This window comes from Thamnophis sirtalis, unplaced genomic scaffold, assembly GCF_051295495.1.
Source record: "Thamnophis sirtalis isolate CommonGarterSnake01/CBP01778 unplaced genomic scaffold, rThaSir2_p1.2 scaffold_4, whole genome shotgun sequence".
NCBI lineage: Eukaryota > Metazoa > Chordata > Lepidosauria > Squamata > Natricidae > Thamnophis > Thamnophis sirtalis.
The window spans coordinates 9,310,321-9,336,440 of record NW_028261384.1 but is presented as its reverse complement, the minus strand read 5'-3'; the positions used below and the strand labels follow the sequence as shown (position 1 = coordinate 9,336,440).

The following is a 26,120-nucleotide window of genomic DNA, read 5'->3' as shown; positions in this document are numbered from 1 at the left end:
GTGGCTGTTGTGCTTCCCTCCCAATAATTTGGCGAATGTACCAACACTTAGGCTGGGGGGTCAAATTTTACACCCCTCAGATAGGGTCCGCAACTTAGGAGTCCTCCTGGACCCACAGCTGACTTTTGACCACCAGCTGTCAGCTGTGACCAGGGGGGCATTTGCCCAGGTTCGCCTGGTCCGCCAGTTGCGGCCCTACCTAGACCGGGAGGCTCTCACAACAGTCACTCGAGCCCTTGTGATCTCTAGGCTGGAATACTGCAATGGGCTCTACATGGGGTTGCCCTTGAAGTGCATCCGGCGACTACAGTTAGTCCAGAATGCAGCCGCGCGAGTGATAGTGGGCGCACCGCGGTTCGCCCACGTTACACCTGTCCTCCGCGAGCTGCACTGGCTACCTGTTGGTCTCCGGGTGCGCTTCAGGGTACTGATGACCACCTTTAAAGCACTCCATGGTAGTGGATCTGGGTACTTGAGAGACCGCCTCCTGCCGATTACCTCCCTTCGACCAATTCGATCGCACAGACTGGGCCTCCTCCGAATCCCATCTGCCAGTCAATGCCGACTGGCGACCACACGGAGGAGAGCCTTTTCTGTTGCAGCTCCGACCCTGTGGAACGATCTCCCCGCTGAGATCCGTACCCTCACCACCGTCCAGACCTTCCGCGCAGCCCTCAAGATCTGGCTCTCCCAGCAGGCCTGGGGATAGGTTCCTAATTCACCCGCCCGAGTGTTTGATTGTTGAACGAAAGTTGTGTTTTACTATTTTTTCTTTGTTCACATTTTGTTTTGTTTTTGATGTTGCACTTCCCTCCCTTGTGATTGTGAGCCGCCCTGAGTCCCCTCAGGGAAAAGGGCGGCCTATAAATTTTAATAAATTCTAAATAAATTCTAAATTCTACATCAGAGGTGTCAAACCTGAGGGCCAGGGGCTGGATCCAGCCTGTGGGATGCTTAGATCTGGTCCACGGTGCTGCCATGGAAACAGCAAAGAACTGGCCCATGGTGCCTCTGCCAGCAAAAACAGAGCTGGGGAGGCTGCATGCATCCCCCATGCCCCGTTTTTGCCTTTGACAGCCTTTTTCAGCCCTCTGCTAGCAAAAACGGAGCTGGGAAGAGACAGGGAAGGAGGAAGGGAAAGAGGAATGACAAAGAAAAAGAAGTTTCCTTTTGCAACGTTCTCAGGAAGTTTCCAACTAACAAAGTCAATAGTGGAAGCCGTATTTGTTTAACGACCATGTGGTCCCCTTAATAACCATGGCCGAAAGGGCCATAAAATAGGGTGCAACTCATTTAACAATTGCCTTACTTAGCAATGGGAATTCTGCTCTCAGCCGTGATCGTAAGTTGAGATACTACTATAGTAGAAAAACATAACCTTCGAACAGTGGTGGGTTACGACCTGTACGCCCCGGTAAAGGCATACCGGTGCTCGCCAGGAGCACCAGGTACCGTTCCGGTACGGTGCTCTGGAGGTCCTGCCTGCCCACCGACCATCCTTACCTATATTTGAGCTCTTCGGGGCTTACGCACATGCGCACGGAGCTTACGGCACCTACACGATGCTCCACCAAGTGGCTGGAGTGTCGCGGAGGCATCGCGAAGCGTTGCAGATGATAAGTACGCATGCGCATGTTCATGTGGTGGACGCCGCGCCCCTTTGCACCATACTGGTTGCACCGGGATCCGGAACCCACCACTGCCTTCGAAGTGAACTTTCTGTGCAAATAGAATGCATGTTACTTTGTTAAGCCAGGATGAGAAATTTGGTGAGTGGCTTTTTTCTCCCAACAGAATCCTAGTTTTCAAGGATTACCTCTTCAGCGGATCCTATGACAGGACTGCCCGCTGCTGGAGTGTGGATAAGGAAAAACCGATCCAGGAGTTTCGGGGCCACCGCAACTGCGTCCTGGCCCTGGCGCTCTACTCTTCGAAGGATGTCCTTGAGGAGGAAGAGATGGAGGAGGAGGTGGAAGAGGTGGAAGAGCTGAGCCAAGACTTCCTGGTGACGGGGAGCACGGACTGCACTGTCAAGGTCTGGTGGGTGTCCACTGGGCGCTGCCACCAGACCCTGCTGGGACACACTGGGGCTGTCTTATGCCTTATACTTGATGCTCCGAATAGGGAGCTCTTTTCGGGAAGCACTGATTACACCATCCGTACTTGGAACATTGTGACAGGGGAACAGTTGAGAGTCTTCAAAGAGCATCAAGGGTCCATCATTTGCCTTGAGGTAAGAGAGGCTGCATTTCTTCCAAAGGTGGAATTGAAGTTTGCAGTATTTGTGCAACTGATATTTTTTGGGGAGGGGAAAAAAATGCAGGGCAGGAAGCTGGTTTGAAGAAGGAACAACAGAAGAGCTGGGCATACAGAGTTGGAAAAGGATTCTTAACAAAACAGCATCATCCTGTCTATATGTTTATCTATCTACTGCAGGGCTCAGCAGCCTGCAGCTCTGGAGCCGCATGTGGCTCTTTCATCCCTCTGCTGCGGCTCCTGGTCGCCAGTCAGCTCCACAATAGATAGGGCTTTCAGTTAGGACAGGTAGAGGAAAAAGGACTCCTTGCTAGGAGGAGACTCTATGATGGGGGAACCAGACTTCCGGTTGACTCCAGAATTGAACGGGGGACTTCCAGTGAGGACCTTTGTGGCTCTTTGAGTATTTAAGATTGCTGATACCTGATCTACTGTCTCTCTTTCTATTCTATTCCTATTCCTATTCCTATTCCTATTCCTATTCCTATTCCTATTCCTGTTCTATTCTGTTCTGTCCTATCCTATCCTATCCTATCCTATCCTATCCTATCCTATCCTATCCTATCCTATCCTATCCTATCCATCTATCTATCTACACATATGAACTACATATCTGTGTATGGTCTGAATGTCTATCATCTATATCACATCTATCTATCTCTATATCATTTATCTTTATCATCTATCTATCTATCTATCTATCTATCTATCATCTATCATCTATCTACAGTATCTGTCTGATTTATTAAATTTATTTGCCACTTATCTCATTTCAAAGCAATTCTAGTTGGCTTACAGCATTAAAAGCATAAAACATAAATACTTCTAAAAAAAATAAAAATGATAAAAATATTCCTGATATGAGAGACTAGTTGTAATCCATAGGATTTCTAGCTGAGTAGATTCACAATCCAGCACATCCCGTGGCGAACAGAAGAAAACTTACTGGCTGCCCTTATCCCTAAAGTGGGTTTTGGATCACCCCACTAGAAAAGCTCGGCTATTATGGTTTCTGACCCATGGTTTCTGACTGGAATCTGTGGACCCACATGTGGTGGTATATTCAAGAAACCATGGTTTATGAAAACCATGCTTTAGAAAGATGTTAGAAGCAATCTTGTTTGGGGAATTAGTGTTGGAGATGGATATTCATGAGTAACAAAACATGGAGAATTTCTAGGGAGCAAAAGTAAGAGCAACAGATGTCAGTGTTTCCTTTTATTTCTTGCAAAATAATTGTTGTTATTATTTATTGGTTGAGCAATAATATCTGCACTGAAGCCAAATCATAGATTCCAAGGAAAGCATTTAATATATGTATGTAAGGTAAGGTAATTAGGAAATGGTAATGCTTTGGTACAGGTAGTTTTCAACTTACAATCACAATTGGGGTCAGAATTTCCATTGTTAACCAAGGTGGTCATTAAGTGAAGCACATGGTCATTGAAGAAATTTAGGTTCCCTCGTTGACTTTGCTGATCAGAAGTCCAAATTTTGAACATGTGACCACAGGGACACTGTAACAGTCACAAATGCGATAACTGTTCATTAGTTACTTTTTTTTTCACTTGAGTTTTGAATGGTCACTAAGCGAATGGTTGTAAATTGAGGACTACCTGCACCTAGAAAGCAGTTGACTAGATTGCTGCCCATAGAACTATGGTTAGTTTTTGGGGGAAAGAATCCATGGATCTTGATAGTGATTAATGCAGCGATGGATTACTCTAAATACAGACCATTGTTTTGTGCTGGTGGGTATGAAGGAAGCATTTTGGTTAGAAGACAGACTACTATATAAATAATTTCAGTAAATAAACACTTAAATAAAAATAAATTATTCTGGGAATCCGCAGCGTTCCATATTTCTCTGACGTGCCTGCAAAATATTAGCATTTGCTTTTTCCAGGAAAATTTTGATCTTTTATCAAGACTTGGAACAGTCTCTCAGCCCAATTGTTCTTGCTTTCTATGATCTGTAGTATCATGCTCCAACAGAGCAAATAAAATCTTTTTCAAATCCAGCTGAGGAGACCAATTAAGCCATTTTCGGATTATAAATTGGAATTGTCTCTCTTTGGCCATGCCTTTACAAAAGTCATTGTTGAATATATAGGTACCCTGTGTTTCCTTGAAAATAAGACCAGGTCTTATTTTCTCTTGGGCCCCAAAATATGCACCAGGGCTTATTTTGGGTGGGCGTGTCTTATTTTGTTTCCATGTAAGGGAGGCCCACTTCTTTGCCTTGCCTGCGGCAGAACAGGAAGCTGCGTAGCGCGTCAGTGCTGCCGCCATGAGGTGGAGGGGCGGAGCTGTTCCACACGCCCCTCACCGGCTTATCTCACAGCCAGGCCCCCCCAGCCAGGCCACCCACACCGCAACACCTGTCTTGCCTCATGGCTACAGCATCAGCACACCAGAGATGGGTTGCTAATTCTTTTACTACTGGTTCGGGCTTGCTCCCACATGTGCACAATGCTTCTGTGCATGCGCAGAAGCACCAGGGCGGGTGGGCGGAGCCTCCCACCGCCACTACTGCTGGTTTGGCAATCTGGGCCAAACCGGCAGCAACCCACCTCTGCAGCACACCACCCAGCCTCCTGGTCCATTGCAGCTGCAAGCAGGAGAAATGAGCCAGCGGCCCCGTGGACTCCTGGTGGATATGGCTGCTGGTGCTGCCACTGTGAGGCATGTGCCAGGACATGCAGGGGCCCTGAGGTAAAGTGGTGTAGGACACGGGCAGCTCCACTCCCCCCTGCCTTGCCTCAAGGCGACAGCACCATGAGCAACCAGACAAAACGGATGGGTTGCCACCTGCGCAGGGGTAGGGCTTATTTATTTATTTATTTATTTATTTATTTATTTATTTATTTATTTATTTATTTATTTATTATTTATTTATTTATTTATTTATTTATTTATTTATTTATTTATTATTAGACTTATATACCGCTTCATAGGGCTTTCAGCCCTCTCTAAGCGGGTTACATATTTTTAGCAAATTGAGTCAGCATATCGCCCCCACAATCTGGGTCCTCATTTCACCCACCTCGGAAGGATGGAAGGCTGAGTCAACCTTGAGCCGGTGAGATTTGAACCGCTGAACTGCAGATAACAGTCAGCTGAAGTGGCCTGCAGTACTGCACCCTAACCACTGCGCCACCTCGGCTCCTATGTTTTTACCATGTAAAAACATGGTAGGCTTATTTTCTGAATAGGTCTTATTTTTGGGGGGGGGAAACAGGGTAGTCCTTGATTTACAACCATGACTCAGCCCCAAATCTATATTGCTAAGTGAGCGAGACATTTGTTAACTGAGTTTTGCCTCACTTTATGACTTTCCTTCCTACAGTTGTTAAGTGAATCTCTGCAGCTATTAATAAGACGATTGTTAAGTGTATCTAACTCCCCACTGACTTTGCTTGTCAGAAGCTTACAAAAGATGATTCTGCGACACTGCAATCATCATAAATTTGAGTCAGTGTAACTTCAAACTGTCACTAAATGAACTATTGTAAGTTCGAGGTCTATCTATATTTGGAAAAACTATTGTTAAAAAGATTCTTTTCCTGACTACCACTTCCCCTGTCCCCTCTAAATCCTAGAAAATTAATCCTTACTTTTGTTGATGGAAAGTTTGTCTTTCTAATGGAAGAGGGAAAAAAAATAGAGTGTGTTTTTTCTTGATTGACCACTTTATTTTATTTTGACATAAACACAGCAAAGAACCTGCATAGGTTTTCTCATAATATGCTTGGTATGTGTCTGGTGATATAGGATACTTTGAGCCTCAGGCTGTGTTGTTTTTACATTCCATTAGCCAAATGAATGTTGTGGGAGATTGCACGGACATCTTTTTAAAAATTCAAAATAATGGATCACTTTTAGAAGCGTTCATTCCTTCAAGAGATTTTTGAGAACGGAGTGATGGATTTGCAACACATGGAAGCTTTGTGAAAGGGAATGTTAATCAATTACTTACCCAGATTTTCTGCAGAGCAGTGATTTTCAATCTTGACAGCTTTAATAAAAATGAAGTGCAACTCCCAGAATTCCTCAACCAGCATTCTGACTGGGGAATTCTAGGAACTGAAGTCCGCCTGTGTTAAAGCTACCAAAGTTTTCAATATACAAACATTGGTAGAATAAATTGAAAATGTTGATGATGAAATATACAATGTCCTAAGGATTTGTAACGGATCCTATTTTACCTTTGACTGTTATTAAGTAAATACTTATAGATGATCTTGCTTCAGACTTTTTAGTCTGAATTGAATTGTTTTTCCCGGTCCATTCAGAAATATCTGTCTGAGGTGGCGCAGTGGTTAAATGCAGTACTGCAGGCTACTTCAGCTGACTGCAGTTCTGCAGTTCGGCTGTTCAAATCTCACCGGTTCAGGGTTGACTCAGCCTTCCATCCTTCCGAGGTGGGTAAAATGAGGACCCGGATTGTTGTTGGGGGCAATATGCTGACTCTGTAAACCGCTTAGAGAGGGCTGAAAACCCTATGAAGTGGTATATAAGTCTAACTGCTATTGCTATTGCTATTGCTCCTTAGTCCAGATTCAGAAAATTTTATATTAGAAGTACAACAAGTAGAGATTGTTTTAAAACTAGCAATAGCATTTAAACATATAGACCACTTTATGATGCTTTACAACCCTCTCTAAGAGGTTTACAGAGTCAGAATATTGTCCTCAACAATCTGGATCCTCATTTTACCCACCTCAGAAGGATGGAAGGCTGAGTCAACCTTGAGTCGGTAAGACTCAAACTGCTGGCTGGCAACAGAATTAGCCTGCAATGATGCATTCTAACCACTGTGCCATCATGGCACTTATTTCCCCTCTTATTTCAGATGTACCAGTGTTTTTCAAACTCAGTAATACATAATGTTTGTATTATGTCAACTTTGGCAGCTTGAAGATGTACGGAATTCAACTCCCAGAATTCTCCAGCCAACATGCTTGTTGGGGATTTCTGGGACTTGAAGTCTACGTATCTTCAAACTATCAAGGTTGAGAAATACTGTGCTAATAGAACAGAGGTGTCAAACTCGATTTCATTGAGGGCCACATCAGGGTTGCGTTTGACCTCTGGGGGAAAGGGTGGGCGTGGCCAGGATGGCCGTGGTCAGCTCAGTCACTCGTGTTGGGGACACTTGTGGTGGCCAAGTGCTAAGGCAGGACTTCCCTCAGGCCCTCACTCACTTTCATTATAATCTCCTTCCTTCCTTCTCTTCTTTTTCCTTCTGTCTTCATTCTCCTTTCTTCTTCCTTCCCCTCTTTCATTATTTTTGCTTCCTTGCTCTCTTCCCATCTTCCCTACTTTTTCTTTCCTCTTTCTCTTTCTCCTTCCCTGTTCCTTCTGGCATGCTCGATTGCAAAAGAGGAAACATTTCTCCTTTTGTTTTGTTTCTCTTTTAGTTTGTTTTGCTAGCCCTTTGCCAGGGAAAACAAGGCCTGGGAGGCAGTCATGGGGTTCGATTTTTTAAACTAATGGTTCTATGGGCGTGGCAGGGGGAGGATACTGCAAAATCCCTGTTCCCTCCCCACCCCACTAACCTGCTTTCCAGCTCTGTTCTCCTGGGCAGGGCAACAAAAAGAAGATCAGATGGGAGGCTGGGAGGCGGTGAGGGTGGGGACAGCCTATTTGCCGGTTATCCGAACTACTCAACATTTCCGCTACCAGTTCTCCAGAACCTGTCAGAACTGGCTGAATACCACTTCTGCCGGAAGGGCTGTGTGTGGCCTTCTTGGTAGAGCATCGTGGCCCAATCCTTTCCTGTTTCTAGGGCGGCCCTGTGGACCAGATCTAAGGACGCTGTGGGCTAGATCCGGACCACAGGCATTTAGTTTGACACCCCTGTAATAGAAGATCATTGGTGTGATTCAAGGGTCTCTTCTAATATTTTTAAAGTCACTCAGCCTGGGACTGTCTAGGCATCTTAATTCAACATCATATAGCATATCTTTGTACCTTCCCATGTGTATCTTTCAGCAATGACAGGCAATAGTAATGATGACCATTGCAATAATAATTCAGTGGACCATTTGAAAATGTTCCAAGCAATGTACATGAACTGCTACAGATAATTGACAGGGGAAAAAAAATCTAAAAAGTAATTGAATTTGCTTTAACCCAAATTTTTATGAACTCCTGAACAAATTTTCCTCATGGGGGAGCTTCATCCCTGGAGGCTTTCAAGAAGGGACTGGACTGGCATGTGTCAGAAATGGTGTAGGGTCTCCTGTTTTGGTTGGGTGTGTGTGTCAAACTAGATGACCTCCAAGGTTCCTTCCAACTCTGTTATTCTTTTAATATTTGATGGCACACAATATGGAGTGTTTGTTGAAGCTAGCCTAGCCAAGTATGATTTGAATTCTATGATAGAAAGAAGGACTATGCACATACTTAGGAATCTTTGGCTGATAAAATTAAGAGGGAATGTGAAGTTAGAATAGAATAGAATAGCAGAGTTGGAAGAGACCTTGGAGGTCTTCTAGTCCAACCCCTTGCTTAGGCCAACCCCCTACACCACTTCAGTCAAATGGCTATCCAACATCTTCTTAAAGACTTCCAGTGTTGGGGCATTCACAACTTCTAGAGGCAAGTCGTTCCACTAATTAATTGTTCTAACTGTCAGGAAATTTCTCCTTAGTTTATCTACAGAATTCATCGCTCTCATGGGTTGTGGACTGAAGAAATTTTCAAATAATGTTTAGTGTCCCTGGAACTGTACGTTGTAAATTTAATCAAATGCAATTAAGAAAAAAAACCTTATTTGGACCAAATAAATCCATGGCTCCCATGGACCACTGCTTCACTAGCTTTAAAGACTAGCTTCATCTTAGACAAATAGTGAGCAAACATCTCTCCTACCTAATTTTTGAGCTCTTCTGAAAGTCACTAGGGCTTAGTTCCATACAGAATGTATTTTCAAAGGTCTATATTACCCTTTCAACATTGCTGTTACTGTATGTACCTCCTTCTGTTTATGAAGAGAAAGACCAGATCAGTGGTGGGTTTCAAATTTTTTTAGAACCTCTTCTGTAGGTGTGGCCTGCTTTGTGGGGGTGGCTTGCCGGCCATGTGACTGGATGGGAGTGGCTTTCTGGCCATGTGACTGGGTGGGAGTGGCTTGCCAGCCATGTGACTGGGTGGGAGTGGCTTGCCAGCCATGTGACTGAGTGGGCATGGCCAACTTGTAAAATGTGGTGAAACTCGCTTAACAATGCTCTTGCTTAGCAACCAAAAATGTTGGCTCAGAAACTCTGGCATTTGAAGCACGCAAGTCTTAAAGCTGTCAAGTTACAAGACACTTGCACCCCTAACCCTTTAGAAAAAAAAAACCCAGGGGTGTTCAAACTTGACAGCTTTAAGACTTGTGGACTTCAACTCCCAGAATTCCTCCTCCAGTCATGTTGGCTCAAGAACTCTGGCATTGAAGTGTGCAAGTCTTAAAGCTGTCACGTTACAAGACCCTTGCACCCCTAACCCTTTAGGGGAAAAAAACCCAGGGGTGTTCAAACTTGACAGCTTTAAGACTTGTGGACTTCAACTCCCAGAATTCCTCCTCTCGCTCTTCATTTTGATGATGTGCAGACGGGTGGTGGGAAGGGAGCTGGAACCAGTTCTAAACGGCACTGTAGATTTGTGGAACCTCTTTAATAGAAGAGGTTAGAACTGGCAGGACCCATCCCTGGACCAGATGGAAGGTAACTGTGACTTCACGTGATCTTTCTTCTTTAACTTTCTGTTCTTTCTTTTATCTGTCTCAGCTTGTGAATCGATGCTTGTATTCAGGTAGCACGGACAAAACAGTGAAGTGTTGGTTGGCTGACACTGGAGAGAGGATAAGGACCTACAAGGCTCATAAACACACTGTCAGTGCTTTGAAATACCATGCTGGAATATGTAAGTTCCAACTTATGCCATCATATGTTTGTTTACTTGTGTGTTCTATTTATGTTTTGAAAGCCTCATCGTCCTGTTATTCTTGCCACAACAACAACCATTCACTGAAATAGATTGAGCTGAAAGAAGAGGGCCATACCGCAGCCTCCCCCATGCTAGAGAGCTAGTTTAGAGTAGAGCAGTGTTCTTAACCTTTTCTTTTCCTTCCTCCCGACTCCATGGGAAGGATACTGCAAATTTTCACATTCCCTCCCCACTCCAGGGGAAGGATACTGCAAAATCTCCATTCCCTCCCCACTCCAGGGGAAGGATACTGCAAAATCCCCATTCCCTCCCCACTCCAGGGGAAGGATACTGCAAAATCTCCATTCCCTCCTCACTCCAGGGGAAGGATACTGCAAATTTCCCCATTCCCTCCCCACTCCTGAGGGAAGGATATTGCAAAATCCCCATTCACACCTCACTCTAGGGCCAGCCACAGGTGGTATTTGCCGGTTCTCTTAATTACTCAAAATTTCCGCTACCAGTTCTCCAGAATCTGTCAGAACCTGCTGAATTTCACCCCTGCATGGACACCTTTAAATATCTTCCACGGCCATAGACCATCTCCAAGACTTAACTCAAGATTTAAATCATAGCACTTCTTCAAGCTTTTGTGGACCCCCTGCGATGACATCACAGCCCCCAGGGGTCCACAATCCATAGGTTGAAAACTACTGGTGTTGAGGTTAAGGTGCTGGCTTTACAGGAGATTGTGAATTGTAAACAAATCTGCCTTAGTCATAAAAGTCGGCTAGGTGATTGTGAGCCAATCACCAAGAAACAGGACATTCTAGTCCCATTTTAGGCATGAAGTGCAATTTAGTGGGCCAATCCGTTTCTCTTATCCCAACCCACCTCACAAGGTGGTTGTTGTATAGAAAAAGTGGAGAGGAAGGAATATTATGAATGTTTACTGCTTTTAGCTACTCTAAGTTGGTAAAGGTGAGACCAAAACCAATCTAATTAAAAGCCAATTCGGTATCTTTACATCTTCACCATCTCACCAACGCTGTTTCTGTAGGAAATGTCAGCAGCAAGAACTTCAAAAATGCCTTTCATTGTTAGGAGCCATGGTGGCACAGTGGTTAGAATGGAGTATTGCAGGCAAACTCTGCCCACAGTTGGGAGTTCGATCCTAACCATCTCGAGGTTGACTCAGCCGCCTATCCTTCCAAGGGCAGTAAAATGGGGACCTAGATTATTGTGGGCAAGAGGGTGATATTGTAAACCTCCTACAGAGTGCTATAAAGCTCTATGGAGCGGTATATAAGTCTAAATGCTATGCTGTTGTTATTCTTGTAGGCATCATAACTGAGCCTTGAGAACCTGTCAGAGGTTCTCTTTCAGTTCAGTTCATTTCACTTTATTTGTATGCCACCCTTTCCCCTGGGGGGACTCAGGGCGGCTCACAGTTCAAAAGGGGTGGGGGAAGGACAAACAATTTACAACATAAAGCATTACATCATTTAAGAACTCAACAGTCATACAATTCGAGTAGGGGTTAGAATCTTTAACCCCAGGCCAGCCGGGATAGCCAGATTTTAAGTGCGGCGCGGAAGGTCTGGAGGGTGGTGAGGGTCCGGATCTCCATGGGGAGTTCGTTCCAGAGGGTCGGAGCAGCCACCGAGAAGGCTCTCCTCCGGGTAGTTGCCAGTCTACACTGGCTGGCTGATGGAATTTGGAGGAGGCCTAATCTATGCGATCTTATCGGTCTAGTGGAGGTGATTGGCAGTAGGTGGTCTCTCAAGTACCCAGATCCAATACCATGAAGGGCTTTGTAGGTGACAAGTAGCACCTTGAAGCGCACCCGGAGATCAACAGGCAGCCAGTGCAGCTCGCGGAGGATAGGTGTTACGTGGGTGAATCGAGGTGCACCCACGATCACTCACGCGGCTGCATTCTGGACCAGCTGAAGTCGCCGAATACTCTTCAAGGGCAGCCCCATGTAGAGCACGTTGCAGTACTCCAGCCTAGAGGTCACAAGGGCACGAGTGACTGTTGTGAGGGCCTCCCGGTTCAGGTAGGGACGCAACTGGTGCACCAGGCGAACCTGGGCAAATGCCCCCCTGGTTACAGCTGACAAATGGTGTTCAAAAGTCAGCTGAGGGTCCAGGAGGACTCCCAAGTTGCGAGCCCTATCTGAGGGGCATACAATTTGACCCCCCAGCCTGAGAGATGGAACACTTGGCCAATTCATGGGAGGGAAGCACAACAGCCACTCGGTCTTTTCTGGATTGAGCACAAGCTTGTTAACCCCCATCCAGTCTCTAACAGCCTCAAGACCCTGGTTCATCACGTCCATCGCTTCATTGAGTTGGCACGGGGCGGACAGATACAACTGTGTATCGTCTGCATATTGATGGTATTTTATCCCGTGCCGTCGAATGATCTCACCCAGCGGTTTCATGTTGAAAAGAAGGGGGGACAGGACCGAACCCTGCGGCACCCCATGTGTTAGGGGCCTAGGGGTCGATCTCTGCCCTCCGACTAACACCGACTGCGAACTGTCCGAGAGGTAGGAGGAGAACCACTGTAAAACAGTGCCTCCCACCCCCACCTCCCGCAGTCATCGCAGAAGGATACCATGGTCGATGGTATCAAAAGCCGCCGAGAGGTCAAGGAGCACCAGGATGGAGGCATGGCCTCCATCCCTGGCTCTCCAGAGATCATCGGTCAATGCGACCAAAGCGGTTTCTGTGCTGTAGCCAGGTCTGAAGCCAGACTGGAATGGATCGAGATAACTGGCTTCCTCCAAGGATCGCTGGAGCTGAAAGGCCACCACCTTCTCAACAACCTTCCCCACAAAGGGGAGGTTGGAGACTGGACGATAGTTGTTTAAAATGGCTGGATCCCCCCCCAAGCGGGGGGAAAGACCCCCTCCCGAAGGGAGGCGGTAACAACCGCCTGGATCCAGCCTTGTGTCACCTCTCTGCTGTTTACAACCAGCCAGGAGGGGCACGGGTCCAGCACACATGTGGAGGCGCCAACAGCTCTCATCGCCTTGTCCACGTCCTCAGGGGTAACAGCTTGAAAATCAATCCAGCGATGGCTTACCAGATTATCCCTTAGTGCCTCGGCTGGTTCTGCAGGATTGGAGTCCCGGTCCGCCCGGAGCCGAGCAACCTTGTCCGCGAGAAATTGGACGTAATCCTCAGCCCTGCCCTGCAGCGGATCGCCCGTGTCCCTCCTATTTACTACATCTTATACCAAGCAAACTCAAGGCAGGGCTGTTTTAAGTTTATTTCTTATCCCTTGAAATTCTGAGGGTTGCTGACCTCTGATGTAGGTGATAGCAGGCAAATCTTGAAATACCGGACTGAGCTTTCCTTCCCTTCCTTCTAATACTCTATTGCAGTGTCTCTCAAGCATGGCAACTTGAAGATGTATGGACTTCAGCTCCCAGAAACAATATTGGCTATATACTTCATACTTCATACCTCCTAAGATATTCTGGGAGCTGAAGTCCACACATCTTCAAATTGCCAAGATTGAGAGACACTGCTTCAGTGCCGTGATGGCAAAGCTATGGCGCGCGGGTGGCATGGGGAAACATTTGTCAGGGCACGCGAGGAGTTGCCCTGTCAGCTGGCCAGCCTTCAGGAGGCTTCCCAGAAGGCTCCGGAGGGCAAAAACCGGCCCTTCGAGCAAACGGGAAGTGACTATTTTTCGACCTCCGGAGCCTTCAGGGAAGCCAGAGGTTGAAAATCGGCCCTGCAGACAAACCGGAGGTCACCATTCCCGAACTTCCGGGTTCCCCGTAGGTCCGTTTTTCACCCTCTGGAGGTTTCAGGGCATCGGGGGATGGGAGGATGTTTTTGCCCTCCCCAGGCTCCTAGAAAGCTTCTGGAACCTGGGAAGTCAAAAAAACCTGCGGCAAAAGCAGGGTTTTTTCCCCCCGCACGCATAGAATTATGGGTGTGGCACGCCAGTGCACAACCCCCCTGTGCTCCCCATTGCTTCTGGGACAGGAGCCAAAAAAGGTTCACCATCACTTCTCCAGTGAATTAAGGAGGAGCAAGTCGTATCTTCTTCACATTTTCTATCTTGGCCTTAAAGAGTGCTTCTGTTGTGTTGCACCTCCAAAGTTATCTCCTTGGCTTTCTAGAAGAGAAAACATAATCCAGATCTCCCATTCTTTGTCCAATATCTGCTCCACTACATCACACGTGCTCATGGGCTTGAGAGAGGGACTGGCCCAAAGTCATTATAGAGCTTCTATAATAATTTGTGGGATTAAACCTGGATTTTTCCACCTTGGCCCTACATTTTCACCATATTGAAAGTCCATTCTCTGCTCTCGGCTTTCTTAAAGACCTACCACTGTCTCAATGCTTGGTTAACTATATCCCATCCCTTCCTGGAAAGCAATTCAGAAATGAAAGCAGTTTCTGGTAATCCCGGATAAATTTTCAGAAAAAGGCAGGATGCTGTCAACTCTCTTCCTTTCTTGAACAGCAGACCAAATCTTGTTCATTTAAAAATAAATAAATGCTTCCAGATGGTATAAAATCGTCCCAGCAGTTGGCAAAGCTGGTTTGCTTTCTTGATTTGTCAGTGAGAAGAGGAAACAGGGTTTTCAAATCTTTCATATGTCTTTTTTTTTTGTTTCAAGCAATTTCATATCCTTCCAGGCTGTGTTGACACTAGCAACTCATTTGTATTGTGGATATGTAGCAATGTTATATACAGTCCATTTAACCTGACTGATATTTGGTCTGTCCTGCATTCTCTTTGTGATCAACAGGTGAACATTGAAAATATCGAGAAAATGTATAGTAAACTCTACTGCTGGGATGTCCAACCTTGGCAATTTTAAGACTTGTGGACTTCAGTTCCCAGAATTCTTTAGGCAGCATTTGCAGAATTTACCAAATCTTAAAGGCTGGATACCCCTGTTCTATATTTTCAAATCTATGGCATATTTTAATTGCTCTTTCTATCTATATGGACAGGAGCATAAGGCAGAGTTAGAGCATAAGGCAGAGTTATTTGTAAATAGAGCTTTTAAGTGGGGAGATAGAGATCTTTGTCATGAGTAAATTACATGTAGCTTACCTTTTACCTCTGTCTTCCTATTTTTTTTATACAGAATAGAATGCAGAATGCAAAAGAACAGATTTGGAAGGGAACTTTAAGGTCTTCTAGTCCAACCCTCCTGCCTGAGTAGGCCCTATATCATTTCAGACAAATGACTATCCAATCTCTTCTTTAAAATCTCCAGCTATGGAAAACCCACATCTGGAGGCAAGCCATTCCACTGAGTAATTGTTCTCACTGTTGGGAAATTTCTCCTTAATTCCAGGTTGCATCTCTGTTTGATCAGTTTCCATCCATTGCTTCTTGTCCTAACTTTAGGTGCTTTGGAGAATAGGTTGAACGCCTCTTCTCTGTGGCAGCCCCTCAAATATTGGAAGACTGCTATTGTGACACCCCTAGTCATTCTCTCTAGACTAGCTATACCCAGTTCGTGCCGTTAAAGAGTTTGCACAATGCATTTCAGCCAGGGATTGAAAATTTTTAGCAACCGGTTCTCTGCCTGGTTGCTGGGTGGGTGTGGCCATGGTGGGCATGACCTACTCTGCTTCCTGCACCACAGTGTGTGTGTGTGTGTGTGTTTTCACCCTCCCTAGACTCCAGAGATTTTTGTTGAGCCTCCGGGAGGGCAAAAATGACCTCTCCTGGGTTCTGGGAGGCCTGTTTTTTGCTCTCCCAGAGCCTCTGCGTGGGCCCTGCACTTACCTGTCATCCAAAATGGTTGGGGCCAGTCAGTCCTTGGAACTACCGGTTCAGCGAACCGGATATAAAATTAACATCTGGTTTGCCCGAACCGGCTGAATCCCACCCTTGATTTCAACCATTAAGAAGAGATTCTACAATTGTTTGTCTAAAATTATGAGGGTAGGGATCCCCCAACCCCTGGGCTGTGTCTCAATATCTGGTTGTGGCATATTGGGAAATGGGCCGTGCAAGCAGCAGGGGAGCAGGAGAGCAGGTGACAACTCAATTTGCGCTTGTGCACATTCCTGCTGTTTGTGTGGAATCAACCCTTCTCCGCTGCTTGCTGCCACTGTCAACAAAACCAGAAACATTGAGGACCACTGGTATAGGGTCTCCTGCTTGAGCAGGGAGTTGGACTAGAAGACCTTCAAGGACCCTTCCAAATCTGTTATTCTGTTAATTAACCATTGCAGATCTTCTTGGTGGCTTGGGGATCTCATCATCACACTAACGAGATCAAAATTTGCCATTTGGGGAATACAGAATCCCTGCTACAATCTTCTCCAGGGAAGTGATTTCCAAAACTTTGCTACCCATCTCATTCTTTGTCATTGACCAGTTTTTTTCAAATGCAATTTCTGTGCAGCTCTTCTTGATGCTCCTGGGAGAAACATTTGGCCAGATTTGGTGTTTTCACAACATTCCTAAGTGAGTCAGTCAGAACCAGCATTTTTCAGCATCCTTAGAAAATTTTAAGATGTATGGTACTTCTGCTGGCTGGGAAATTCTGAGAGTTGAGGAAGTCCACGTATCTTGAAATCTCCCTGTTCAGAAAACACTGGTTTAACCCCATAGAATATGGGAACATTTTTTTTAGTGGGGGAATAAAGTCTGCTTGATGGACAATTACCTCCTTTAGGATTTTACCAATCTCTCATTAACCAGATTCAATATGATGTAGAACTAGGGCCAAAAAATGACAAGGATTCAATTCCTATCAAAGTTGCAGTAATCCAAAAGCTTGCAATTTCTTGGATCTACTTCAAAGGACTCAAAAATTAAACTTAGAGTCCCAATCAGGGGTGGGATTCAGCAGATTCGGACCGGTTTGGGTGAACCGGCTACGACGATCAACTGAGAGCGAACTGGTTCGCTCCGACGATCAAGTGGGCCCGCCCGCTCCTGCGCTATACTGACCCATGTTTTCTTTGTTTGAAGCCCAGCTGATCGGCGCAGCAGAGCAGATTGCTGCGCCTCAGCTGTTTTATTCACTGGGGCTGCAGTAGAAGGTGAGTTTTTGAGCTGTTTTCAAATGCACTTTGGGTGCACGTAGCACTTAGTGAACCAGTTGTTACACCAGTTGAATCCCACCACTGGTCCCAATGTTTATGAGAATGCACTGTCTGTACCTTTATTTCATTGATTTAAAGCATTTGTACAACTACCCATTTTATATAATTAACTTTACGTGCTTCCAACAAGATTAAAGCTTTACCTCCACAGGCATATATGCATATATATACGTTTATAGATATTCCTTGACTTACAACTGCAATTGGAACCGGAATTTCTTTTGCTAAACAAGATAGTAGTTAAAGCAGTCCCAGCTGATTTTACAACCTTTTTTTTGCAATGGTTGTTAAGTGAATCACTGCAGTTGTTATGAATTGTGCAGTTGTTAAGCAAAGATGGCTTCCCATATTGACTTTATCTGCTGGAAGCCAGCTGGGAAGGTTACATGACCCCTGGATGCTGTAACCATCATAAATACCCCCTAATTTTGGTCATGGGGATGGTGTGATGGTCTTAAGTAAGAGGACCAGCTGTTAATCTCTTTTTGAAGTTCCCCTGTGACTTCGGATGGATGGTTGTAAGCAGTGGTGTGATTCAAATAATTTAACAACCGGTTCTCTGTCCTAATGACCAGCTGGGTACATGTGGCTCGGTGGTCATGTGACTGTGTGGGCATGGCCAACTCAATGTCTCTCATGTCAATGGGCCTTAGCTGTTACAGTGTAATAAGGGTTAACCGGAGAGGCAGTTTTTGTAAGCTGGGCAATAAAGATGAGGCTATAAACAACACCAGAATGTTTCCTTCCTGCCTTCCTTACAGAATTAGCCCTGTGAAGTGGGAAAAAATAAAAGGAGATTTCTTCCAACAACCGGTTCTCTGAACTGCTTAGAAAGTTAACAATCGGTTCTTCTGAGTAGGTGCGAACTGGCTGAATCCCACCACTGGTTGTAAGTCAAGAACTACCTGCACACTGACAATGAAGTACATCTTAAAAAGAAATCTTTAGCCACTATTTCTTAGTGAAAGAAATAAAGCATGGGCCAAACTTTTGAGTGGCTTCATTACAGCAGTCTACAAATGGCCTTGGAGGCCTTCAGAAAGAATGACTCAGTTACCCCACCCAGATTAGACGATGGAAATAAAGTCAAGGTTTATTGATATCAGAGTTGGAACAGTATGGTGGCTGTAAAATTTCGTTCCCAATCTTGTAAGTTTTTAAGTTGTCTTTTGGCTTTTGGGATGCCTGGCTTTTAAGGGTAACAGCTGGTCTGTTGGATTTGACAAACAAACCTGGAATAATTTTCAGTAGTAGGATATCTTTCAGATGGAATTGGGGTGTGGGGGGAAAAGCTATCACATTACACGCAAAAATGCCCTTTTTGGAAGACATTAGATTGGAAAATGAATTGTTCTGTTGTTTAAAACCACTGCTGTATTTTAGGAGTATAAGACGCACTAAGATTTTGAAGAGGTAAATTAAAAAAAAAGTTTTTGCACTGTGCATACCTCCCAAACCCTCTGCATGTCTCATTTTTGTGAAAAACAGGGCATGCAGAGAGCTTGAGAGGCCTGCAAAGTGCTCCTGGGGGCTGGGGGGAGCAAAACCAAGCAAAAACGAGGCCAGTTTTTGCAAAACCCAGCCAATTTTTTGCCAAAAAAAAAGGGGGCATGCATAGCCTTTAGAGTGCTCCTGAGGGCTAGGGGGCAAAAATGAGCAAAAGAAATGGCCCATTTCTCAATCATTTTTGCCATCCCCAGCTCCCGGGTGCACTTTGCAGGCACGTGTGTGTGTGTGTGTGTGTGTGTGTGTGTGTGTGTGTGTGGTGCTGATAAATAAATAAAGGGAGACTAGTATAGATCTATTTCAAGCTATTTAGCTCTCATCAGCTAGCCATACCCTTACTGGGATTCGAACCTGTGCTTAATCCCAGTAAGGGTATGGCTAGCTGATGAGAGCTAAATAGCTTGAAATAGATCTATACTAGTCTCCCTTTATTTATTTATCAGCACGCACACACAAAAAAACACAAATATAACAAAGGCAACAGTAAAAATATTGGGTTTCTGTCGTGATGGACTCTTGTGACGAGCCGATTGACAGATGATGGAAGCAGTTAGCTTCCTCCCGTAATTGGGGCTTACCAGGGGTTCACTCTCTCTCTCTCTCTCTCTCTCTCACTCTCTCTCTCTCTCTCTCTCTCTCTCTCTCTCTCTCTCTCTCTCTCTCTCTCTCTCTATCTCTATCTCTATCTCTATCTCTCTCTATCTCTCTCTATCTCTCTCTCTATATATATATATATATAAATTTCTCAGGCTGTGAAGAAGAAAGAGGGAGATTTTTATTTTCAGACTAACAAGATTCTGCCACTGTAGTCTTACAATAAAGTAGGATTAGCTCAGCTGGTTGTGTTTCCTGTCAGGCCTACCTGGTAAGGCTGACAATTGGCCTGCCCATATTATTGTCAGGGTTCCAAGTAATAATCCCACAGTAAACAAAACTCCAAGGCAGGTAGATTCCTCAAAAAATAGTTTTATTGGATATATCATATTGGCACAGTTCTGGGGAAAACCGACTCTGAAGGTTCCCATGGTTTTCACCTAATTAAAAGCAATAGTTTTTCACTTTCTCAAAACAATCAGTTACAAGGTCCAATCAAGGTGCCATCCAGTTCCCTGGTAATGTCACTCCTCCTCTCTTAGAGCAGGTGTGAGAATGCCCTTGGTTCCCAGGAGAAAGTATTTTGTTTTGGCCACAAAACCCCAGCTATCTCTATTCCCCCCCCTCCCTATCTCTCAGCTCCAGTGTAGCAACACTGATGCTCCAAAATGGCTTCAATCTGGTCAACTTCAGGGTTGACAATTATTTTGGATGCGGGAGGAGTTATTTGGGCACTTTAATGTTGAGAAATGAAATCTTGAGTAGCACAGGGCATAAATATTTGACAGAGATTTGTTGTTTACTATTAAAAACTTCTTTAATTGTTAATTCCTCATCAATAAATAGCGAAAATTAAACCGCAAGATTCATCTGGTAAAATAGTCCACCCAATATTGCTAATGAGGTTCTATTAATCATTTCAAGAGTAACTTGATGTTCCTAATAGATTGCAATTGATTGATTACAATTGATTGATGTTCCAAATAGATATGTCAGGCAGCCATCTTTTCTTTTGGATCTTTGGCCAGCCACACTTTCTATTATTCTACTAAGCATTTTCTATTGTGGGAAAATGGGAGGGGGATTGTACAGAGTTAGATGATATGTAGCCATAACAAAATTCTTTCTAGAAAGCCAAGATCATCCTTTGTCTGCACCTGACCGGAACTGGATGGGTGGAAGCTGCCAGCATGGCAGTGGATGATTGGACCATGTGATGGGCTTGTGGTTGTGGGGACAAGATCTTGAACTTTCAACTGGGTGGGAAAACCGGGAAGCCTTCAGGTTCAGGTTTTCCCAGATGCGCCAACATGGCTCTCTTAATAAATTGGAACTTTGAGCAATACATTGCCTTGGACTCTGATTTAATTTTGGATGCTATTTGGAACCCTGACAAGATTTTCAGTTAAATTAGGTTCCCTGAATGAATGTTTTGGTGTGTTATTAATGAATTTAAATGCAACACAACAGTTGCCTTGAATTTAAAGTACAGATTTGCTCTTCCCCGATCCATCACTCTATTGATGTAAAGGAAATTCTATAGTTATCTGTGGCAAAAAGTACTGATTCCTGTTTTCTTCTTATTAAATTGTTTCTATATAATGAATTTATTAGACACTTAACACCATCATTATTGGACTTTTCATGTTAGCAATAAAATAAAAAGTGACTTTAAATACTAATTCCAGCACATGGTTAATTAGTTTTGTATACCACATTGAATTACTGTAATTACAATTAATAGCAATTTCCCTGATTATAGTTTCAGTTCATAGTATGGTATTGTATATCAGTATACAGTAACTAACCATAGTTGTCTGAAAAGCAAGCACATTTCCAATACAGGTAGTCTTTGACCTAAAAGCAGTTGCTTAGCAACCATTTAAGTTACGACAGACCATGAAAAAGATACTTTTGACCTGTATTCAAAATGGGAAATCGATCCCCTCCCCATTTGCTTAATGACCACTACAAAAAAGATGGTAAAATCAGGCACATTCATGTGGCTACCTGCTTTACAACTGTCCCATCTTATGACAGGCTCAGTCACAGTTGTAAGTTGGGATAGTACTAAAATTTCCAGGAGTTAAAATATAGTCAGGCATGTATAAGCTTTATAAAGGATGAAAATCAACTAAAATGAACACAGAACTCATCCCCCCCAAAAATGGATTTGGAATTCCTTTCACAGGAATTTCATTGATACCAACAAAGTGTTTCCCTTGTAGCCTATTTCAGAGGGTTACTTCAACAACAACAAAACTCTATATAGTCTCATATATGTTGTTTATAGGGACATATTTTGAATTGAATTGAATTGAATTTATTGCACTTATATGCCACCCTTTTCCCCGAAGGGGATTCAGGGCGGCTCACAATCCAAGTCAGGGAAGGGGATACAGATAAGGGATAAAAAGACGAACAAAACAATACAGAATTTAAAAGCACACAACAATCATACCATTCGAGGAGGGGGGCAAAAGCTCTTTAGCCCCAGGCCTGTCGGAACAGCCAGGTTTTAAGGGCTTTGCGGAAGGCCTGGAGGGTGGTGAGGGTTTGGATCTCCACAGGGAGCTCGTTCCAGAGGGTCGGAGCAGCCACAGAGAAGGCTCTCCTCCGGGTAGTCGCCAGCCCGCATTGGCCGGCGGATGGAATTCGGAGGAGGCCTAATCTGTGGGATCTAATCAGTCTATTGGAGGTAATTGGCAGCAGGCGGTCTCTCAAGTACCCAGGTCCAATTTTGCCCTATTCATAATATAGATTTGAGTTTAGGTAATCCAAAAGACTCAATATTTCATCCATTTTTTCTCTACTTTTGTTTCCACCAGGTCATTTGCATCTTATTATGATTTGTCCCCAATTTTGATATTTGGCAGAGCTATATATTATATTTACAGCATCGTATTTGTTTCCCTTATTTATTTTCCATTTTATTGTAGTAGGCTACAATAGCAGTAGCAATAACAATAGCGCTTAGACTTATACACAGCTTCACGGTGATTTACAGCCCCCTCTAAGTGGTTTACAGAGTCAGCACATTGTCCACAAGAATTTGAGCCTTCATTTTACCAACCCCAGAAGGATGAAAAGCTAAGTCAATCTTCAAGTAGTGAGAATCGAACTCCTGGCAGTCAGCAGAATTAGCCTGCAATACTGTGTTCTCACCACTGCGCCACAACAGCTGTTCCCTTTCCTTTGGGATTATAATGTAATGGGATACAAATATTATAAGAGATGTATAATGTAAGATAATCTGAATAAGCCTCCCATCCTTAAATTTTCTCATCAGTGTTTACGGGAAGCGGTGATGCTTGTGCGCGAGCTTTTAATACGAAGACTGGCATTCTGCAAAGAGTGTTTCGCGGCCATAAATTGGTTATTAACTGCATTCAGGTAAGCTGTCAACATTTCAAATTCTCTGATTTTACTATGGATGAATCTGTTCATGTATTTTAAATATTCTGCATATTCCGAAATATTCAGTCCGAAGTATTAATAAGGCCATTTCATTTAGATACTCATAAAGAGTGCCCTTTCATCAATAATGTTTATTGCAAAAAATATATATCAATAGAAGAGAATATTTGTAGCTTAGGGTTGAACTGTGGAGTTTTTGGTGCCCCCAGAGCTTGGTGTTTTTCTTGCAGGCATTTCATTACCAAACTAGGTAAGTGTTCTGGTCTACAGGCGGCCCGTGGAGCTGGCAGCAGAGTCAGACAATGAGGGGAGGAACATGGGACAATCCTGGAGTCTGGGGAAGCCTTGGCTGAGGGCTCTGTGTCAGAGGCAGAGACGGGGCCAGCGCCATTTGGGAGTTAGGTGCTGCCTCCGGAACCTCCAGAATCGGACATTGGTGAGGCAGAGGAACAGAGGGAGTCTGTTCCCAGTGCGCGCATGCGCAGATCTGCCAGAAGCCAAGAACAGTTAAGACAGAAGGGATGACTTGGAAGTAAGGCTTGGAGGTGATTGGTCTCTCCCATAGGACATAAAGGAGGAGCAAAGGCATGTGAGCCTTTGCAGGAAGCAACTTGGTTCATGCTGGTCGGTTTACATTCTGAAGCTCCTTTTTGACTCTTTGTTCCGTGTGGCCTTGCCAAGCTAATTGCCAAGTAAGCCTTTGGCAGCGTTTCAATGAAGATAAAAGAGGGCGCTTATCAGCCTTATCCCGAAAGACTTTGGCAGCCTACTGTAGGACTCTTTCCAACTGTTTGGGACTCATTACGGGCTGTGAAAGAACATAATTCACAGACTTTGAAGTAAAAAGAGGGTCTTTGGGACTAAGCGTCTGCTTTTTACTGTATTAGGAAGCCTAGGTCAGAACAGTAACATCATCAGTGCGAGAAGGAAGAGAGGTTTGCTCACTGATGGGGGAAATTACCTATACATAAACAGAGAGCAAACCCCTCTCCCAGCAATGATGATGTTACCTAGTTGGGTATCTAAAAGAAAACCATCAAGCTCAGAGAGCACCAAGGACCCTGCAGTATTATTTATAAATTCTTCCCTTGCTTTTACATTTTTACTTTGTTTAATAACTCCTACAGTTTAAAAAAAAATGCTAAGGAAATACAATCACCCATACTTTTATAATGTTAGTTCCTTCTTTTGTATGAGGAATTGGGATGACTTTAGATTTTTTTCCCTTGAGTTATACGTATTGATCGAAACTGGATTGAACCACGTTTCCACATAATCCCCTCTGCTTTGAAAGCAAGAGAGAGCTCTGTCTTTGCTTCCGTCTCGCGTTGTGACTGTCGATGCTAAGCATGGCCCTGTTGTTCCAGATTCACAATGAATTATTGTACACAGCTTCCCACGATGGCACGCTGAGGATCTGGGACATCCGGCAGATTTGTAAGCGGAACAAGCGTCGTTTGAAGGAACGGTCTATCCAGGGTAGGCATTTCCACAAGGGCAGCCTGCCTCGCCTTTTCAACAACAAAGTGGGCTGTGTGCTTCATCAGGAAAATGGCGGACCACGGGAAACAATGGAACTTGAGTGAGAAGTAGAGATGATGAGCAACGTGAGCAGCAAGCCAGGAAAATAACCATAACCAGCGATTGGAGCTCAACCTTACCAAACCTCATTTTGCTTTTGTGCCTGGCTGGCATTGCCAAGCATCTACCTGAGGGTTGGGTTCCACACGAAGAAACAGGCTAGAACCATGATGGCGAACCTATGGCACATGTGCCACAGGTGGCATGTGGAACCATTTGTCAGGGAACTTCCCGTTTGCTCAAAGGGTCATTTTTAGTCCTCCGGAGCCTTCAGGGAAGCCTCCTGAAAGCCCCTGAAGGCTCCAGAGGGCTGAAACCGGCCTACGAGCAAACCGGAAATCCGTTCCCAAACTTCCAGTTTGCTCGTAGGGCTGGTTTTTTGCACTCCGGAGGCTTGGGGAAGCTCCTGAAGCCTCCGGAGGGGCTCCCGGGGGGCAGGGGGGCTGGTTTCACCCTCCCCAGGCTCCAGAGGAGCCTGGGGAGGGCAAAAAAAGCATACCAAAAATGGTGGAGAATGCTGGTTGTGCGCGCATGAGCACTGAGGTTGTGGAATAGCATTATGGATATAGCACACCCCCCACATTCCCCCCCTGCGCTCCCCCCGCTTTTGGCACGCGAGCCAAAAAAGCTTCGCCATCACTGGACTAGAGGATGTCAGACTAGAATATGACAGACAAAAGTGTAACATACTAGCATATGAGCCTCCCTGATAAGATGTAAATTTCTATCTTGATGCCAATGGAAAATGAGCTATAACAATGCTTGCTCACCTTCTTGAATCCAATACATCCCCAGTGCAGAGGTGGGTTCTTACCGGTTCATACCAGTTCGGTCGAGTAGGTAGTAACTCGGCCTGCCACGCCCTTTAACCGGTTCTCTCGGCAGTGCCATAGGCACCGCCATCTTGTTTTTTGCTTCTGTGCATGCGGATTGTAGGACGGTGTCCAGACATTGTTCATATTGTGTGGTCTAGGGCTTAGGGGTGGAATTCCAAACAATCAATGCTATTGGAAGGGACAGAGAAAGAGATTTTTAAGAAACAGGCATGCAGAAGGTATCAAATTGGATGGAAGGGACATCCAAAAACACATAAGATAAGAATAGCTGCTTTGCATGGGAATTGGCATCGGTGCCATTTTTTCAGATTATTGAGCCTAAATTGGAATCCAGCTGAACATGTTTTACAGTTGAGAGAACTATCTTCCCCTCTCACTTCAAAACGACTCTGGTGCATCCTGAATTTGACTACTTAGTAATCAGCATAAATCTATTTTGGATCGACAGGGCATTCTGTCAGCGCTCTATGCCAGTATTTCTCAACCTTGGCAATGTTAGGGGACTGGACTTCAACTCCCAGAATTCCCCAGGCAGCTGAGCGGAACCAGCTGGGGAATTCTGGTAGTTGAAGTCCAGACCTCTTAACGTTGCCAAGGTTGAAAAACACTGCTCTGCACTTCCAACCATTATTCCATTCTGTCCAGTTTTCACCAATAATTTAAAAACATCACAACCTTGTATCATACTTTCCTTAGCATACACTTTTTTCTCCATTACTTCCTCAAGTATGCATATCATTTTTGCAAAAAAAAAAAAATTAAACATATCATTCTCTGCTGAGGATTCCACAGAAGACTGGAGAAAGCTTAAACAATTGTGCAGGACAAACACTTGTGTGATGGGTTCTTAAATTTATATTTTCATTCCCTTGGAATTGCTTTGTACCACTTCAAATGTTAGTCA

At 44.5% G+C, this 26,120-nt stretch overlaps 1 protein-coding gene across 1 annotated transcript in view; it reads left to right on the top strand.

Moving 5' to 3' along the window:
- WDR86 (WD repeat domain 86) overlaps positions 1 to 24,481 on the top strand; it is a 29,202-nt gene extending 4,721 nt beyond the window's left edge. The window contains exons 3-6 of the mRNA XM_087711823.1: positions 1,795 to 2,233; positions 10,035 to 10,170; positions 22,672 to 22,775; positions 24,167 to 24,481. Of these exons, the coding sequence (XP_087567949.1) occupies positions 1,795 to 2,233; positions 10,035 to 10,170; positions 22,672 to 22,775; positions 24,167 to 24,385 (898 nt within the window). The 3' untranslated portion in view covers positions 24,386 to 24,481. The remainder of the gene's footprint in view (positions 1 to 1,794; positions 2,234 to 10,034; positions 10,171 to 22,671; positions 22,776 to 24,166) is intronic.
- Positions 24,482 to 26,120: the final 1,639 nt, after the last annotated feature.